At 38.1% G+C, this 19,379-nt stretch overlaps 2 protein-coding genes across 2 annotated transcripts in view; one reads left to right on the top strand and one right to left on the bottom strand.

The window, feature by feature from the left end:
- Positions 1–284: 284 nt before the first annotated feature.
- GKN1 (gastrokine 1) lies at positions 285–13,221 on the bottom strand. The gene is made up of 6 exons (XM_003908757.4): positions 6,712–13,221; positions 3,853–3,906; positions 3,627–3,764; positions 2,280–2,390; positions 1,203–1,350; positions 285–533 (listed from the first exon to the last, which is right to left on the bottom strand). The coding sequence occupies exons 1-6, from the start codon at positions 6,763–6,765 to the stop codon at positions 439–441; spliced, it is 600 nt and encodes a 199-aa protein (XP_003908806.1). The 5' UTR covers positions 6,766–13,221; the 3' UTR covers positions 285–438.
- GKN2 (gastrokine 2) overlaps positions 11,143–19,379 on the top strand; it is a 23,283-nt gene continuing 15,046 nt past the window's right edge. Inside the window, exon 1 of the mRNA XM_021924539.2 lies at positions 11,143–11,248. Coding sequence (XP_021780231.1) covers positions 11,143–11,248 — 106 coding nt within the window. The remainder of the gene's footprint in view (positions 11,249–19,379) is intronic.

Below are 19,379 nucleotides of genomic sequence, written 5' to 3'. Positions count from 1 at the left end.
ATGCGACTCTGAGTGAATTTCTGTCCTTGCTGATCTGAAACGTTACTGTGCACAACAACTATAGAGCAGCCTTCAGAGCAGTCGGAGAGTCTTGGAACCATTCCCGGGGTTGTGGTTAGTGGTGTCTGAAGCACCTGAAGGGGTTCTTTACAGGAGATAGGTCTTGAATATAGGCTAACAGTTGAGTCTAATGCACTTCAACAACTTGCCACCACCACATGGCACTTTTGATCCTGTGCATTCCAAGTCATAAGAAATCGTAAGAAATGTGAGTATACACGGAATTCAGTGCTAAATGATTTTATTGAAACTTAAAGAAACTAAACATAACTAGTAGAGAAAAAATTCAGAATGACAAGGTAAAAACCACTAGAGCCCATATTTTTTTCTGCACAGCATATTCAGATGACTAAATCCACAGTGGCTTTAAAAAGCTGTTTAGTACGCCACCTTTTCTCCACAGAAGGAAATGTTCACAATCCATAGTATATTGGTTGTGAAGCACTTTTCTGAGTAAAAAAGCAGGCTTGCCCCTAATAAAGAGAAAAGAAGAAGCCTGTATTAATGTTTATTCAAGGACTCTTTTCTTGCAGGGGATTGGGGGAGTAGGGGTTTCCAAACTAGCTATGCATTAATGTCAAGGTTTATCTATCTGTTGTAATGAAATCAATCAATTCAGAGATCTGGAAAACTGCTGTTAAGTTAGGTCCCTAGGTAGACACTTTGTTTTTGTGCAGCTATTCTTTGAATGTCCAGAAATTCAGTGATTGTCCGAGTTATAGAAAGTTAATAGATTCTATTAGCATTCTCTTTTCATTTAGCCATTCATGCATTCTTTTGAATATGACTTGAGTCTACTCTTGATTCACACCTGAAAGGCAGTGTTCCGTATTTAAGAGCACAGAATCCAGAGCCAAAATGCTTGGAATTGACCCAGGCAAGGATTTTGTGACCTCTCTGTACCTCAATTTCTTTATCCATAAAGTAGGATTAAAATAGAACCTATAAGATTGCTGTGAAGAACAAATTGAATTAATGCACTTAAAGCACGTAGAACAGCAGCTGGCACAGAGCAAGCACTGAACAAATGTTGGCCTTGATGACCATCCCTGCATCACTGGTGCCCACTATGAAAATGCGTGAGGATAGTCTGACAATCCCACCAGCACTAACTTGGGGTGCACAGTAGGGATGCTACTCACCTTGCATCTCCTCAGCCATGTATGTTGGAATCCCACGACACATGTTTGCAATGTTTTCTCCTAACTTGCTCAGGTCATCGACTTTGTTCGGGTTGACTGAGTACATCAGGCCCTTGGGAGGTGGTCCTCCTGGTCCCTTACCCTGAAGCTGAGTGTGGAAAAGATAGGTAGAAGGGAAGAATGGGAGAGAATGAATGCCAAGCCCAGTGGTTTGTTGACTTGAGGGGTATTCAAGGCCAACAGTGAGTATTGCTCAGCTAAATTTTTCCATAATCAAGATGAAGAAGGCCATTTCTAGCTTCTTCTGTGTATCTTAACATTTGTAAGTGTCCTAACGGATTTAGCTGGTTTGAAACCTCAGCTTCTCATAAAAACAGAAGTCTGAGGCTAAATTTATTCTGAAACTTGGACCTCATTTGATCATCATAGATTCCTTGGATTGGACTATGTAATAATCATCTTCTGAGAATGCAGTTTATTTATTTTCTCTACCTTGTCAACGAAAGGTACGCATTTATCAGTTATAGGAATATGAACTCAGGCAAACATGTTAAAGCATTATGGATCTCTTCTTTCCACTCACCTGGATTAGTATGGCCAGACAAAATATACAATACCCAGTTACATTTGAATTTCAGATAAACAATGGATCTTTTTTATTATATCCCAAATATTGCATAGGATATATTATACTAAAAAGACCTGCTGCTTACCTAAAATTCAAACCTAACTGGATATCTTCTATTTTCATTTGCTAAATCTGATAACCCTAACCAACTCTTGCAGAAAAATGTCCTTCACAAAGTACTGAGGGCTCCTATTGGTGTGACCAGAGCTTCGCTCCTCTAACAGTCAAGGTTTCAAGTGCTTTGCTCAGCGGTTGTAGAGGTAGGTGTGAGTCACAGCATTTGATGTGGCAGAAGCTGCCTTCCCTCAGGCAATCACCAATAACTTCCCCTTTGTGCTGCACACAACAACTTACTGTAGTCAGTAGGGAATGACTGTGATCTTCTCGTTATTTACTGAAGGTTGTAAAACATCTCCCCTCACCAAAAATAAAAAGCCTTTTAGTTTTACCTTCTTTTCCTTGACCAGTGCATCAAGGGATTGAATGGAGGGCAAGACCTCCTTGTTCATTTTGTGCACAATGCATATCTTCTTTTGAAAGAGTCTGGTTGCAGCAAAGCCCTGTTAAAGTAGATGGCAAATAGTGAGGCATGTATTCTCCGAGGAGCTTTTCTTATCAGAAGTCAGTTCCACCAGCAGAGAGAAATGGAACTCCAAGATCATGATGAGCTGGGATAAGAGCACTGGATGTGGCACTGCTTGGCAATCATATTTATTGCTGACATTTGTGAGGACAGACTACAATTCTGTGAGGGCAGAAACTGAGCATCTAACTGGTTTGCTTTTTTTTCAGGTTCTAGCATGATGAAAACCCCTCTATATACGTCTATTTCATTCCACTATTTCGTCTCCTCCATTCCATCCGTCCATTTCCATTAATGGGCTTCCATTTCCATTTATTATTCTCATCTCCTGTCATTAAGTCCTCCATTGTTTCTTCTTTCTCTCTTTCTTTGATTCCTCTTTCCTTCCTCTTTCTCTCCTTTCTTTCTTTCTTTCTTCTTTCTTTCTTTCTTCTTCCTCCTTCCTTCCTTCCTTCCTCCTCTTCCTCCCTTCCTTCCTTCTTCCTTCCTTCCTTCCTTCCTTCCTTCCTTCCTTCCTTCCTTCCTTCCACCCCTCCCTCCCTCCCTCCCTCCCTCCTCCTCCCTCCCTCTCTCCTTCTTTCTTTTTCTTTCTTTCTTTCTTTTTCTTTCTTTCTTTCTTTCTTTCTTTCTTTCTTTCTTTCTTTCTTTCTTTCTTTCTTTCTTTCTTTCTTCTTTCTTTCTTTCTTTCTTTCTTTCTTTCTTTCTTTCTTTCTTTCTTTCTTTCTTTCTTTCTTTCTCTTTTCTTTCTTCTTTCTTTCTTTCTCTTTCCTCACTTACCAATTAATATTGTCATTTGCATTTCCTGAGTTTTAGGTGAAATGTCAATTTCAATCTCTTTAGAAGGGGATCATAAAGCCTACTTTGAAAACAAAGTGAGATAGGCTAAGTTTTGGAAGCAGTAATGTTGTGTAACATTATTTAGGATATCTGCAGGCAAGGCAAAAGGATGTTCATATTTGTTGTATATACATGCAATCCCTTGAACGTAATGTTTATTGGTTTAAATTTTAACTGATCATGCAATAATTCTTAATAGTAGTTATCTCTAGGGAACAAAATTGGATGGGCAAAATGGGCATCTTTACTTATAACTGTATGCTTATGTGTAATTAGAATTTATTTTTAATTTCTTTATGGCTAGCATGCACATTTTTTGTTAAAAAGAAATCCTATTTTTAAACAATAAAGTGAAAATTGCATGTTGGCTACGTACAGTTCCATAATCCCAGATGGAATTCCAGGAGTTCCCTCCATTGTTATTGTCAACATTAGCCACGTTGTGTTCATTGTTGACACTCACTGACTGCTGCCCACTTCCAGCTTTGTTGTTGTCATCGCTGACGTTGATATTCTGAAGTTTACAAGGGATTGAGAGTGATTTAGTACCACATTTATTTGCAAATGCATTTTGGTAGCAAACTTGAAAAGGTGAGACTTACATAGTCGGCAAGGGCAGGAGCTAGAAAGACTCCAAGAAGTCCAGCAAAGACAATCTGAAATGGCAAATAACAATGATCTGCTGTTACATGGCAAAATTATATCTTCTTTCTTTCTCTATCCAAGCTTATAAAAAATATTCGCTTATTTTACCAATGTGTTCAGTTCTAGTTTGATGTGTTTTGTTCTTCTCTTACCTTGCATTTTTTAACCATAAAAGTTTTAATGATAATGTGAAATTGCTGATTAATTGTAAGTAGTTATATTAATGTGATATATAGTTTTAGAATTTTTAGCATAGGTCCTATGAAAAACTGGAAAAATTGATGAAGAAGGGAAGTTGAGAGCCAGGAAAGCTGCTTTCATCTCATTGCCATCCAGTGCTGAGGAAGAAAATGTAATTTTCAAGTAGTGATCAATCAAATTATTGAATCAAATCCCTTTTTAAGTAAAACCCGAAATGTACCATCTTGTTTCCCTTCAGTTTAATAAGTGGCATCATAAAGGTGACTTTGCTAAGATAATACTTCTGGAAATGTCAGAATAGAGTTTAAAAATTTTTAAGATTGGTAAAAATATTAACTTTATAATAAAACATATACTTAGCAAATGAATTTCCTATAAATTATCATTGGTCAGAATGCTGTTTTGTTGAAATACATTAAGTAATATAAACCATAGGTGTTATTAGAAAGTAGAGAACTGCCTTTCTTATCTAGGGCTTTCAAGGACTTGCTATAAATGATTATTTTTTAAATGCTTTATAAGTCTTCATGATTTTTCTAATTCGGATAAACTCAGCTATAGTTAATGCCAGAGCATCCTACCTTGAAAAGATATTTGGATTATTTAAATCTAGTAAAAGAAGAAAGTTATACTTCTTGTGAGTATTAAGAGGTGGGAGTAAAGATTCACTTTTAAGTTATTGAAAATATGTGCATTCTCCTAAATATTAACAAAAATGATTTGGGGTAACTGACAGGGCTTGGTTATTCAGCTTAAATTTGTACTGTGGCTTATGTTACACAAGTTGTTGATGTTTACCTCTCACTGACTTGTTTCTAATTGTTTTATAAGGTTTAAAATTCTCTCTTTAGTGAAAATCAGAAAATTCACCTGGCTCATATTTTGACCTCCTAGGAAACATGTTTGTATCAGTATTGAATTTTGGTCAGTGCCCCAATATAAGAAAGTTACTGTTTTAAAATAAAGCAAACTGTCTTATTTTCTTTGGAAAAAAAAAATAAGTTTTACAATAAATAGCATAGTATAAATGAATACTATGGTTTGAAATGGCTATAAGTTCTAAAAATCACATCTGAAAATGATTTCAGTTAATTTTCCTATTTAACATGGGATGTTTTCTTCCTAATAGAAATAATCTTTTTATTAAAAAAAGACTTTCCACAGCAATGGATTAGTAGGCAGGTTGGATGCCGATGATGAGAAAGCAAGGATAGAGTGTCTGGCTGGCAAGAGTGATCAGCAGGGGCGATGTCACTAGCAGTGTCCCAGGAGACCTGGTTTAATTATTTGTTACAGGGTCCCTGATACTGGTTGTCAGAGCACAGAGCTTTTATGCAGGGTGCCTCCTTCTGGGTACCTAGTCTCATTTCCTCTGCCTGGGACAAAATAGTTTTGAGACCTGCTCTAGAGAGTCAAGGTAATTAAAAAAAAAAAAATTAAAATTTTCTCCCAATAGCTTAAAAAGGAGTTAAAAATTACTCTCCTAAAAAGTCAGAGGCAGAAGAAATTTTAGAGAACAACTAGTACAATGCAGTCATTTTACAGATAAGGTAACTGAGCTTCAGGGGTTGAGTTGGCCAAACTTATACCTCTTGTTCACAGCAGAACTAGGAGAGAAATCAGATCTAACCTGTGTCTGGATCTCCCTCTGACCCTTTTAAACTTTGCTGCTATTAAGAGGACCTAGCTCTAGATAATTATTTTACATTTGCAGCCCCATTATAAAGTAGAGTCTGCCGTAACGTTTTCCAGTGTGTAGTATGTTGAAACATGAAAACAGTCATCTGATTCTAGCCCCTTTGCATCCTGTTGTGAGAAACCCAGCACTACTAGTTACTTTGGCTGGATTTCTCAGTCCACCTCCTCCTAGACCCTCAGACTTCTGCCTGGAACCACAGGAGAGATGCTGTGGTAGCTTCATGTTTCAGATGCTTTCTTGAATAAATGGCCATGCTAGAGAACAAGGCAAATCTTTCTTTCTTGCAGACCCATTTTACTGTAACAAATGTGACAAGAAGTCTATCTCACCCACTTATTTTGATAATACACTTTTCATCTTGCCTGAACATGCTCAAGAATTTTGGTAAAAGGAGAAATTCAAGAATGAGGGATGATCAGGGACTTTCTAGGGCTTAGGGACTGCTTACCCTGCATGGAGACCAGAATCAGGTGATGTAGAAAGTCATTTTGTTAAAAATAAGTCAGTGTAAGGTGCTCAGACAGCTGTCTAATATCAGCACAATTATCCTTCTCTATAGAGATGCTCATAAATGCCATGATTACATAAATAGAAAAAAGATTTTTTTCATTATTTCTTCTTCTTTTAAAAAAAGGGATATATGTGTAGAACGTGCAGGTTTGTTACGTAGGTATATGTGTGCCATGGTGGTTTGCTGCCCCTATTGATCCATCCTCTAAGTTCCCTCCCTTCACTCTCCACCCCACAACAGGACCTGGTGTGTATTGTTCCCTTCTCTGTGTCCATGTGTTTGAAAGAGAATTTTTTTAAAACAAATTTTCCATGATGATGCCATAAGAAGCAGGCCTCCTAAATCTCAGAATATTGACAGTCCCCAACTATATGGTGGTAAATTCAAAAGGAAAAATCTACTCACTGTGAACTTCATCTTGTCTTCACGAAAGCAGTGGACAGAGGAGCAGGCAAGCATGGACCTGAGTGAGAAGACTTCTCATATTTGTACTCAACCAGGTTGACTCAAACTAGGTGTTACCAGGTGGGGTCAAAGACTTATCATCCTCAATTTCTCCTATCTGTGCCATGACCCAGTGTACCAGGAAACCTTTCAGAATATCTGTATGCTTAGCAAGGAACTTTCACGTGGAGTTGACCTGACTCATCACTTGTTGAAGCTGAAGGTATCACAACAAACTCAATATAATTTATGATAACTTCTCACCCAACTGAAGCTGTGGGTGTGAGTATTTTACACGTTAACATTGCTCAGATTCAGAAAAAGAATAGTCCCTAAAATCAAACAAAATCACAGTCAAAAAGCTGTGGGTATACTAGGCCTTCCAGATAGCAGCTCCTATAGGAATATAGGAATGGTTTCCTCTTCTTAACTTTTATCTGAGCCCATGGCTATGGTTTTGCTTAGGCTAAACATGTTCTGTGAGCAACTCCCACCAAACCTATCCCTTTTCTGCAATGTTGAGCTCACTTAATGATAGCACCATGTATCTGGTACAGCCCTTTTTCTCAGCCTCACATCCAGTTAGCTACTGTCATTTTATCTCTGAAATGCCTCTCAACTCTGACCGTGCCCACAGCTCCCCTCACCTGGACTTTCACAACAGTCATGCAATTGATCACTCTGGTCATCAGTTTCTTATATTCCAATGCATTTTCTTCATTAACCCTGAGGTTGTCTTTCTGAAGTGCATAGATAGACATGACTCTATCATGCTTGGAAATTTCACTGGCAGCCTACAGAAAGTTCAAAGTCATTGGAATGGCATCCAGGGTCCTTTGTAATAAGATTTCCAAAGGCTTCCCGTCTGCCACTTTATGCTATGTACCTATATTCTAGCTTCACCAGCACTCCCACCATTCCCGGAAAAGTCAAGATGTGTATGCCTCCATGCCTTTGTACGTATTGTTGTTTTATCGTGGAGGGCCATCCCCTAGCCTCTCTCGGTAGACTCCTGTTCATTGTTCAAGGCTCAGCTCAAATATCACTGTCTCCATCACATCTCCCCCACCTGCTAGATAGAACTTACCTAGTGTTTGTTTTTTTCTTCTGGGAACTATAAAAGAAATATCTTTTTATTTGTTTCTAGATAATTTAGTTTTCAGAAGTTACATTAAAATAATAAAAAATATTTTCATCAAAAGCAGAGAGTAGAAACTGTCAATTGGGCAGACAAGTAAAAGCTCAAAACAGTTTTGGAGGTGAGTTGGTTTTAATTTTTTTCCTGCTTTTTCCTATATAGTGAAGCTAGTAAATTAAATTTACCAAAGAGGAAAACTGTATTTCATTAACTACCAATCTATAAATTTTCCCTTTGGAAACTTCGTGCCCACAATGTTCCTGCTGTGCATGGATTGAAACCAAAAGATGGAATCACATGGTTATAAAGCTTGATTTGCTATCAACATCTCTTCAAAAATGTTGGTAGGAATGGATTAGAACAGCTGCAGTGAGATATTACTGATATTTTTAAATGTGTCCACTGATTTCTTTTAAACTCGCTCTTTATCCACATAAGGTAATAAGCCCGGGGTAAGGGGCAGACATGTGTGACGAGGCCTTCATCTGCTTTAGGAAACTTCATGTCACTGAGAAGTCAATGAGTAGGCAGCATGGTCTCTACGTTTAAACTCAGCCACTGGTAGTCATCTTGGTACACAGGTGCAGTGCCAAGCACACATTTTGCATGTCATACCAAGGACAAGGGCCTGAAGTTCTGCAGTGGACCTGTGAAATGCTGGCCTGGAAGATGTTCCATGGCAGAGAGACAGACAGATGGATAGATAGATAGATACATAGATACATACATATATACATATATACACATACATAGATACATACACATACGTAGATACATAGGTAGAGTTCAGGGTCCAATAATGCGCCCCTCAGAGACTGACAATTCATGTTCACACATCAAATGGGCTAAGAAATTTATAGGGGAAAAAAATCTATGTTTCATCCAGATTCTTCTCATCTTAGTTGTCTACAGAACCTGATTGCTTTCCCTTTTTCTCTTATTTATTTGTCCTAACATCTAATAACAACTCTGGGCACCCCCTGCCTTACTGAAATAATTGTGCTTCCTCTGAGGATGCACCCTGGATTTGAAAATTCATTTGGAGAGCTACTGGATGAAGCTAGAAGCCAGGAGACCTAGATTCTATTTTCCCATCTTTCAATGAGTCATTTATTTTTTTCTTTAGACCTTAGGTTTCCTGTGGGTAAAAGAGAAGAAATTCCTCCTTTATACAATATTGTTACTTCAATGTCTCTACAACCAGAAGAACCTCTTTTTCTGTACTTTGTATGGTGTGGGAGGTTGAGGGAGAGGGAGTGTGGGAGTCGAGGTGGGGGTAAACCCTCACCTCAATCCTGGTCTCATCCAAGGCCGAAAGTCCTAATGAAGCATGAGCAAGACTTTAGACCTGAGAACTGTGTTTTGTGTTTCATTCTTCCCATGAAGAAGAATGTCTTCCCAGTAAGACAGAACATACCAATGGTTGTGGTCACCTCCATAGAATCTAAAATATGCAGACAAATATATGGTGCTCAGTAGGCTTCTTATAAAAATTTGACTTGAGTAAAGGAGATGTTAAGCTACAGGATAAAAAGTGTGTTATATTTAGTCATTTCTGGTTTTGGTGCCAGCCTGAGAAGGGCTGCCCTATACTGGCTGTGGTGACACATTGAGGGAGTCCCTCTGTGGCTTGGGGTTAGTGTGGAACAAACCAGCCCATGGGTAAATAGAGCCTGCCCTGCCTACAGAGATTGACACTGGGCCATGCCAAGAAACAAGCCCCTATCGTCATTTTATCTCACAATGCACACACACCCAAGGCTTCATTCCACTCCACACCCTGTTGTGTTGTGCTCAGTGGAAACTCCCTCCGTGTGGAGCAGATGGGATACATCCCATGTGCAATATGCTCCTGTGTGCAACTGGAGGGAGGCTTGCAAAGGACTAAACTGCTCATTAAAAGATGTCAATCAGATCCCAAATGGTTGGAACCAAAGTGCTTTCCCACAGAAATCAGACTTTTCACATTCCTTCTTGTTCTCTGAGTGGAAGGGAATGTTTGCCTGTACGGCACATTTTAATCATTGAAGATTCTTATTCAAGATTCCGTCTCTGTACAGACCTGTTAATGGGCTGTCCTAGTGGTCATTAATACCTATGAAGCCTTTAGTAACCTTGGCTTCCTTTTCATTCTTGCTCCATTTTCTGATAGTTAGGACTCAACTGGCCTTAGTCCATTTGCCTGCAAATGATAATTTATTTGTTTAAGTGTGAAAGTGCCTTCATGCAGAGACTCTATTTCAGTCTCCTTGCCTTTACTCTTGTCTTTCTGAGCAAACTGCACACCAGTCTGATGGTCCTTTTGATGGTTCCAAGTCAAGTGGTTCATTATGAGGTCTGAATACACTTCACTGTGGAGAAATTTCTGCCCCTCCCTGGTCTTGATTTCCCAGCCCGTAGCTAAGACTCTTATGATGGTTCCGGTGACTACAGCCTTGGTGCTTGCAGTAGTGACACACCCTTAGTAAAGGCTCCATATGTACTTATGGCTAGGAATGACACATCTGAAAAATAGCGATAGAAACATGTAAAATAACATTTTAATAGTTATTGCTAGAGAAGCTTCAAGTTCCAGAAAATCCAAACTTAATACATAATTATTTTTGTATAGGGGAGAAATTCTTTTCGAATTACAGCAGAGTGGAGGGAGCACTTTGCATTACTGAACAGATATTTTTGTTGTTTCCTCTGGGACCATTGCCTTCCAAAATACATATAACTCTGGCTTTCTGGGGCTGCTTGTATGTCTGTTCAATTGCATTTGCCAAACCTTCTGGATCCCCTCAGAGGCAGGCAGTGATATATTATGCCTAAGATTAGTTGTTACCTTGAGTGATAGAGTGATATAAATGGGGTTTGGAAAAATCTTGCTAAAAGAAGATCTCCTGAGTAATTGCATCATGTGTATAAAATATATGAAAGTAGGAGTAAAGACCATATTGACCAATAACTTCATTTTTATCATCGTTAAGGACAATCAAGCCTGGTTAAACACTTCTGTTCTGAAAAAGATTTAAAGAAAATATGCCCATATAAGGAATAGAAATCACAAAGTGATCGCAACATGTTGCTTTATAATTACCTCCTGGCTAATCCAGAAATAAATAACACTACACTTTGTTCAGTGTTCATATGGAAGCGGTTTAGAAATAATGGTGTGAAAGCACTCATACTGGTGGTGTGTTCATTAAATAACAGCAGTGAGGCCGGGAAATGACTAAACTGCTCATTAAAAGATGAGAATAAGATCCCAAATGGTTGGAACCAAAGTGCTAGTGCTGGCAGAGCAGTGCCTAGTGCCAGGGCCTTGCGAGGACCATGGGCCGCCACACCGCGGCTTCCTTGGCAGAAGAGGCCAAAGTAAAGGCCTTGCCCTAAGGCCAGTGAACAATGAAGCACAGTTTTGTGAATCCTCGAGCTTTCTGTAGGCTGACCGGTCAGAGCTGGTTTCCTTTTCTGCGTCTTACATAGAACATAATACACACATATGCAATCTTTTCACTTCTGAAAGAACACATCTTCAGATGGTGACATTGGATCCTCAGGGGTGCCTCAGGGAATTTTGAGTTTCCATGTTTATTCAATTATGCTCTCTCCCTACCTACATTCTTAGTCTGTAATTCCTGGAAATGCTTAATAAAATGCATCCATCAGGATTCATTCTGGAGTGTGCTTTTCCTTCAGAGGTCCCACTGGATTTCAATAAAAACCTCTCATCCAGGCCAGGAAAGTTCTATCATTTGCTTGCTCAGAAATGGGTCACTGGGCCTAATATCCCCCACTCATTTTCTCATATTGAAAAATAGCCCATTAATAGCAATAGGCATGCTGCAGCTAATGCCATGCCCCAATTAAGCACAAGTGCTACAGAAGATTTAAAGATGTAAAACAAACTATGTTCACACTCCAAGATCCTGAAATCTATATGAGAGGTAGGACTGGCTTTGTAGATGTGTGACTAGTGCAGTTGCAGAGGGCCCACACTTGGAAGAGAGCCCCACACTTGGGTTTAGTGCTTTGCAGTTGCCACCTTGAAAATCCTAATACTCTTATTTTTGAATTTGTGTTTTCTAAGTGGAGCGAATAGGACAACGGAGCATTTCTTTCATCCTTTGCATTCTTCCTGCTTGGAGCCTTGGTTCACACGTGGTCCTGCATGCCCACCTCTCTGGATGGGCTCTTGATCACCACTCTTCTACTTCTCTCTACTGGTAGTACATGGCTACAGGTACAGGAAGCGTTAAGGTCAGACACATACACCCAGATGCTGAGTTGCAGGAGTCACTTATGTTGTAAAAATCCCTATGCCCAAGGGAGTGTGTGACAATAAATAGCACATCAAAAACACTGTCACAAGTTGAGAGAAAGAGAGAACCTATGGATGAAAGGAAAAAGCTTTTTTTCCCTGCTATCTGAACAAGGGGTCCCACATTTTCATTTTGCACTGGGCATTGCAAATTGCATAGCTAGTCCTGATGGGAGGCAACACACACACATAGTATAGACGCACCAAAGCAAGATGGGAAGAGGGTGAAGTTTTGAGAGGCTTTGACCTGTCCAAGGTTACATGGCGGGTAAGAATGGAGTGATGAATTCACATAACCCTGGAGCCTGTGTTCTTTCCTTTATGCCAAATGAGCGGTAGAGACAGACATTTAAAAGAATGTGCCATCTCTTAGCTGGAGTGGTTACAGAGGCTTCATGCAGCAGACAGGCCTTGGCTGAGTCCTGTGGGATAGACTGACACAGACAGAGAGAGAGAGGGGGTCAGGCCACTCCAGCCTAGAGGAGCAGCAGAGTCAGGTGGTGTGAACAGGAGGTTCAGTAGTTGTGAGGAGACTGTCTTATGGCATTCTTAACACTCTCAGATTTGCTTTTGGGGTTGCTAAATATCTCATTTAATCACAGTTAGATAGAGAAAAAATTGACTCAGGATTACCTAACTTATCAAAAACCTACAATTTACTACATACTGAGATCAAGATATTACAGGAATTTAATCGTCACCAGTTGCCACTCGAAACTTCCCTTTCTCTTTGGCCCAATACTTCCCTGCATGTCTGAAGGTTCTTTTCTCTTTTCCACACCCACACGTTTAAATAGCCTTGAGCTCCTCCCAGTAAATTAATATTTTAGGTAGTGGCCATGGGTGTTTCCCTAAAAACATAGTTACTTAACTTTTTCATAATTGACACACCTTTCAATTTGATTTAGCTTTTTCATAAAGGACCATCAGGCACATAGAAAGGCAAGTATATAAATAAGTATATACTTTTTAGAAATGTAAATATACTTTATTATTTAGAATTTCATGACTCACCTTGAAATAGAATGTATATAGAGATGATATATGATGGAATCTCTGGATATCTATTAGGCTGTGAGTCCTCCTTCCTTCCTTCCTTCCTTCCTTCCTTCCTTCCTTCCTTCCTTCCTTCCTTCCTTCCTTCCTTCCTTCCCATTCCTTTATTGTTCCTTAGTTTTCCTTCCCTTCCTTCATGAATTTCAGCCTTCCCTTCCTTCCCTTCCTTCCCTTCTTCCCTTCCTTCCTTCCTTCCTTTTCTTCTTCTCTCTCTCTCTCACTCTCTCTCTCTCTTTCTTTCTCTCTTTCTTTCTTTCAACAGAGTTTCACTTTTGTTGCCCAGGCTGGAGTGCAATGGTGCAATCTTGGCTCACTGCAACCTCCACTTCCCGGGTTTAAGCGATTCTCCTGCCTCAGCCTCCTGAGTATCTGGGATAACAGGTGCTCGCCACAATGCCTGGCTATTTTTTTTTGTATTTTTAGTAGAGACAGGGTTTCCCCATGTTGGCCAGGCTGGTCTCGAACTCCTGACCTCAGATGATTCACCCACCTTGGCCTCCCAAAGTGCTGGGCTGTGAGTTTCTTGAGACAGAACTCACACTACTTGTGTCCAGCACACTTCCTGCCCTCAAATGAAATTCTGATACAAAAAAGGTTGTACTAATGTTCACCACTTTTCTCAAATCTAGAAGAGGCCAATTTCCCAGAAAACCCCCTTCTCTCTTCTTGGGTGGGAGCCAATATAGAAAATAATTTAAACTTAAAACTGATTCTTATTGGACCTGTCATCAGTGGAACTCAGCTTTTCATGACCTGTCGCCAGCTTCTTCCCTCTTCCCTCCAGTGACTGTTCAAATCCTTGCCAGATTATCCAAGTCCTCTCTGTCACTCCGATTTTCAACCTAATAGCCTATTACATGCAGAAACTCAAAGGTATCAGGCTTCTTGAACTGTCATCCCTCCATCCTCCATTTTGTCTTCACCCAAACTTCATTCCCTCTCATCTTGGAGGAATACGTTCTTAATATGTCATTTCTAAGACCAACATTTCTATCTCTGATTTTCATCTTCCTCCATCAAATAGCTGTCTTTTTTCTCAAACTTCAGTCTCTTCCTTTATGATTTGCTGCTTCTTTTTGATTTGTATGGCCAAATTGTCTCAATACTAACAAAATAAAGCAAAACATAAAAACTTTCCCTTAAGTCTACTTTCCTCACAAATGGAGACCTTATATCTCCCCTCCTCTTTACATCCCTTAAAAAAATCACATACGTTTTCTGATTCTACTTCCCCACCTACCATCATGGCTCAACCCACTGCAACTGGGCTCCAGTATTGGTGAGACCAAAGTGAGGAAGACAAAGAGCCTAACTTCAAAATTGCTGACATGCTGCTGTCTTTTCAGTACTCATCTAACTTCTTTGTACTTTTTGATCCTGCAATTCCCTTATTTTAAAAAATTCTCTCATTTCTTTACTTCTGTGACATCCCTTTCTGCCATTTGTACTTCAACTGCTCCTTCTACCATCTCAACATTTGCTTTCTTCTCTTTCATCTTTCCCTTCAATGTTGGCGTTGGAGTCCATCCTTGGTCTTCTTTTTTTCATCCTTTGCATTCTTCCTGTGTGACCTCCTTTATTCTAAATACTTGAGCCACCCATATGAGATGGAAAAACAGGTCCAACCCTACTGAGCTTCAGGCTTTATTTGTTGTGTACATTAGATGTATTTAATAATCGTATTTCAAAATAAAATAAACTCCAAACCAAATTATTTTTGTTAGTTCTCAAACATGCTGTTTTTCTGTTATTTCTATTTATTTTAATCTGAGTCAATCAAAATGATACCTCAGCTATTGTCAAATTGATTCACAAAGGATAACTATAGCCTTTAAATTCTTTTAAATATCTATTTTAAAAAACCATCTAAAATTCTTTTCTGAGCATAAAAGTAACTCAAAAGAAATTGTAGAAAACATAAAAATAATCAAAGAATAATTGACACATATCATCCTACTATGCAGAAATAATCACTGTTAACTTTTTATCATATTTTAACAAAACTTATCTTGTGACTTCTTTGATTCATGTGTTATTTAGAAACGTGCTGTTTAGTCTTCAAATTTGGGGGGATTTTTCAATTATCTTCCTGTTATTGATTTGTAATGTAAATTCATCGTGATCTGAGAACACACTTTGTATGATTTATATTCTTTTAAATTTGTTAATGTGGGTCCTGTGGCCCAGTATGTGGTCTATCTCGGTGAATGTTCCATGGAAGCTTGAGAAAAATGTCTATTCTGCCATTATTCAATGAAGTATTCTATAAATGTTGATTAGATACAATTTATTGGTGAAACTGTTTAGTTTAACAATACCCTTACTGCTTTTCTGCCTACTTGACTTATTAGTGCTTGGAAGAGGGGTATTGAAGTCTCCAGCTATAACAGTGTTTTGTCCATTTCTCTTTGCAGTTTTATCAGTTTTTAAAACATAGACTTTCATTTTAGAGCCATTTTAGGTTCATAGCAAAATTGGTTGGGAGGTACAAAGATTTCCCAGCTCTATTAGTTTTCATCTCACATATTTTGATACTCTGGTGTTAGGTTGATACCCGTTAAGGATTGTTATATATTCTGGGAGAACTAAATCCTTTATAATTATGTGATGCCTCTCTTTATCCCTGATAATTCTCTCTATTTTGAAGTTCACTTTGTCTAAAATCAATATAGGTGCTTCAGTTTTCTTTTGATTAGTGTTAGATGGTGTATTTTCTTCACTCATTTACTTTTAACCTCTCTGTGTCTTTATATTTAAAGTGAATTTCTTATAGACAACATATAGTTCGGTGTTATTTTTTGTTTTATTATTATTACTTTTGAGATGGAGTTTTGCTCTTGTTGCCCAGGCTGGAGTGCAATGGCACGATCTTGGTTCACTGCAACCTCTGCCTCCTGGGTTCAAGCGATTCTCCTGCCTCAGCCTCCCGAGTAGCTGGGATTACAGGCATGTGCCGCCACGCCCAGCTAATTTTGTATTTTTAGTAGAGACAGGGTTTCTCCATGTTGGTCAGTCTGGTCTCGAACTCCTGACCTCAGGTGATCCACCCGCCTCAGTCTCCCACAGTGCTGGGATTACAGGCATGAGCCAGATTAACTCTGCCACTTTCTGTCTTTTACTTGATGTATTTAGATTATTCACATCTAAAATGATTCTTGATATAGTTGGATTAATATCTATCATGGCTATAATTTCTCTGTTCATTCCATTTGTTTTTTGTTTCTGTTTTTCTTCCTCTCTTTTTTGTCTTCTCTGGTTTTAGCTGAGGATTTTATATGATTCAATTTTCTCTCCTCTGTTAGCATATCAGTTATACCTTTTAAGAAGTTTCTTAGTGATTGCTGATTTTACAATGTGCATTCACAACTAATCTAGATCTACTTTCAAAAATCAGTCTACTGCTTCATGGGAAGGACAGGTACCTTTCAACAGAGTACTTCCAGTTCCTCCCTCCTATCCTTTATAACATGCTGCCATTCATTTTACTTATTCATTTGCTATAATCTCAAAATACAGTTACTATTATTACTTTGAATAAATATTGATCAATTAAGAATAGTAAAAATGAAAGATTTTATTTTCCCTTCATGTATTTCTCCTTGGATGCTTTTTTTTCTTTATGCAGATCTGAATTTCTGACCTATATCCTTTTCCTTCTGCCTGAAAAACTTCTTTTGATATTTCCTTCGAGGGCTGGTTTGCTGATGATACATTTCTTCACTTTTTGCTTGTCTAAGAAAGTCTTTGTTTCTCCTTCATTTTTTTAAGGATAATTTTTGCTGAATGTATAATTCTCAATCAGTGATTTTTTTCTTTTACCACTTTAAATATCTCACTCTAATGTCTTTGTGCTTGCATGATTTCTGAGAGACATCCAGTGTAATTTTATCCTTTTGCCTTTATGGGTATGGTGTTTTTTGTTGTTTTTTTTTTTCCTCCAGGCTTCTTCCAAGATTCCTTTTTTGTCTTTGGGTTTTCTTTTTTTTTTTTTTTTTCAGTTTGAATATGATATGCCCAGGTGTAGATTTCTTTGGTATTTATTCTGCTTAGTTTCATTAAACTTCCTGGATCTGTGGTTTGGTGTCTGTCATTGTATTTGGAATGTTCTTGGCCATTATTAGTTCAGTGATTTCTTCTGCTCTTTTTTCTCTTTATTTCCCTTCTGGTGTTTCAGTTATACATATTTTACACCTTTACAAAATGTTCCATAATTCTTAAATAACTGTTCATTTTTTAAATTTTGTCTTCTCTTTGTATTTCAATTTGAGAAGTTTCTACTGGCATGCCTTCCAGTTCACTTACTCTTTCATCTTGCATGTCCAATCTATCAATGTCCTCATCAAAGGCATTGTTCATTTCTGTTCCAGTGTTTTTGATTTATGTTTTTTCCTTTTGATTCTTTCTTGGAGTTGCCATCTCTCTGCTTACATTACCCATCCGCTCTTGCATGTAGTCTACTTTTTCCATTAGTGCTCTTAGCATTGTAGTCATAGTTATTTTTAAATTTCCTATTTGATAATTTCAACATCCTGCCATATATGAGTCTGGTTCTGTTGCTTGCTTTGTCTCTTCAGACAGTTTTTAAATTGTTTTGGTTATGACTTGTTATTTTTTATTGAAAGTTGGATACAACCTATTGGGTGATAGAAACTGAGATGAATAGGCATTTTGCATGAGGTTTTATGTTAGTCTTGGTAGGAGTTGGATTGTGCTTACTGTTGTGTATAGGTGACAAGAGTGTCACTCAGCATAATGCACTGCTTATTGATATGCATTTATATGACTGGCATATACTTTATGACTTTTTATTTGACAAACATTTGTATTCATTCCTTCATTTTCCAGCCTCTATTCTGGTTCAGGGTGGTAGGCATCTGGAGCCTATCCTGGAAGCTCAGAGCATAAGGTAGGAACCCACTGTAGACAGGATGTCATCCCATTGCAGGGCACACTCACACACACACTCACCCTCACTCATGTTGGGACCATGTAGACATGCCTAGTCACTGAATGGGCACATGTCTGGGATGTGGGAGGAAACTGGAGTGCCTGGAAAAAACCCACACGGCATGGGGAGGACATGCAAACTCCACACAGACAGTGAGTGACCTTGGCTGGAAATCGATTTTTTTCTCATCAGCATTATAATGAAACACTTTGAACTAAACAATGTTATTTGATAACCTGCTGTGTATTGATTGATTTTCAAATGTTAGACAAACCTTACAGTCCCAGGAAAAACTTCACTTGCGTTATGTATTATTATTTTTATACACTGCTGTATTCGATATACTAATATTTTTTATTTTTTTCAGGAGGAATACTAATCTGTAATTTCTTTTTTTATATTATTTTTGTTTATTTTTGGTGTCAAAGTAATATTGGCCTCATAGAATGAGTTGGGAAGTATGCTCTCCTCTGGTATTTTCTAGAATAATTTGTATAGAATTCAGATTATTTCTTCCTTAAATGTTTGGTAGAGTTCACCTGTAAAGTCACCTGGGCCTGGAGCTTCCTCTGGGGAAAGGTTTCTAACTACAAATTCAATTTCTTTCATTGATATAAGGCCATTCAGGTTATTTATTTCTTCTTGAGTAATCTGGTGTTTGTGTCTTGCAAGAAGTTTTCCATTTCATCTAAGTTGTTGAATTTGTGGATATAAAATTGTTTGTAATATTTCCTTGTTATTCTTTTAATGGGCTTAAGATCAGTATTGATGTCCCCTTTTTAATGTTGATATGAATAGCGCATGTCTTCTTTTTTTTTTTTCTTGAACGGTCTGGTTAGAGATTTACCAATTTGATTGATCATTTAAATAAGACATTGGTGTTTTTCATTGATTTACTTTTGTTTTTCTATTTTAAATTTCGTTGATTCCTGCTCTTATCTTTATTACTTCTTGCTTTGTGCTTGATTTAGGTTTAATTTGATATTTATTTTCAAATTTAAGGTAGATGCCTCGATAATTTATTTGAGATCTTTCCTTTTTCTAAGTATTTAATGCTATAAATTTCTCTGTAAGTACTACTTAAGCTGCATCTCATAAATATTCATATATTGTATTTTCACTTCCACTGAATTAAAAATATTTTTTAAATTTCCCTGTGACTTCCTGTTTAGGCCATGCCT

Source organism: Papio anubis, chromosome 14, assembly GCF_008728515.1.
Source record: "Papio anubis isolate 15944 chromosome 14, Panubis1.0, whole genome shotgun sequence".
NCBI lineage: Eukaryota > Metazoa > Chordata > Mammalia > Primates > Cercopithecidae > Papio > Papio anubis.
Note: the sequence above shows the minus strand (reverse complement) of the source record. Positions and strands in the feature narration are given on the sequence as shown.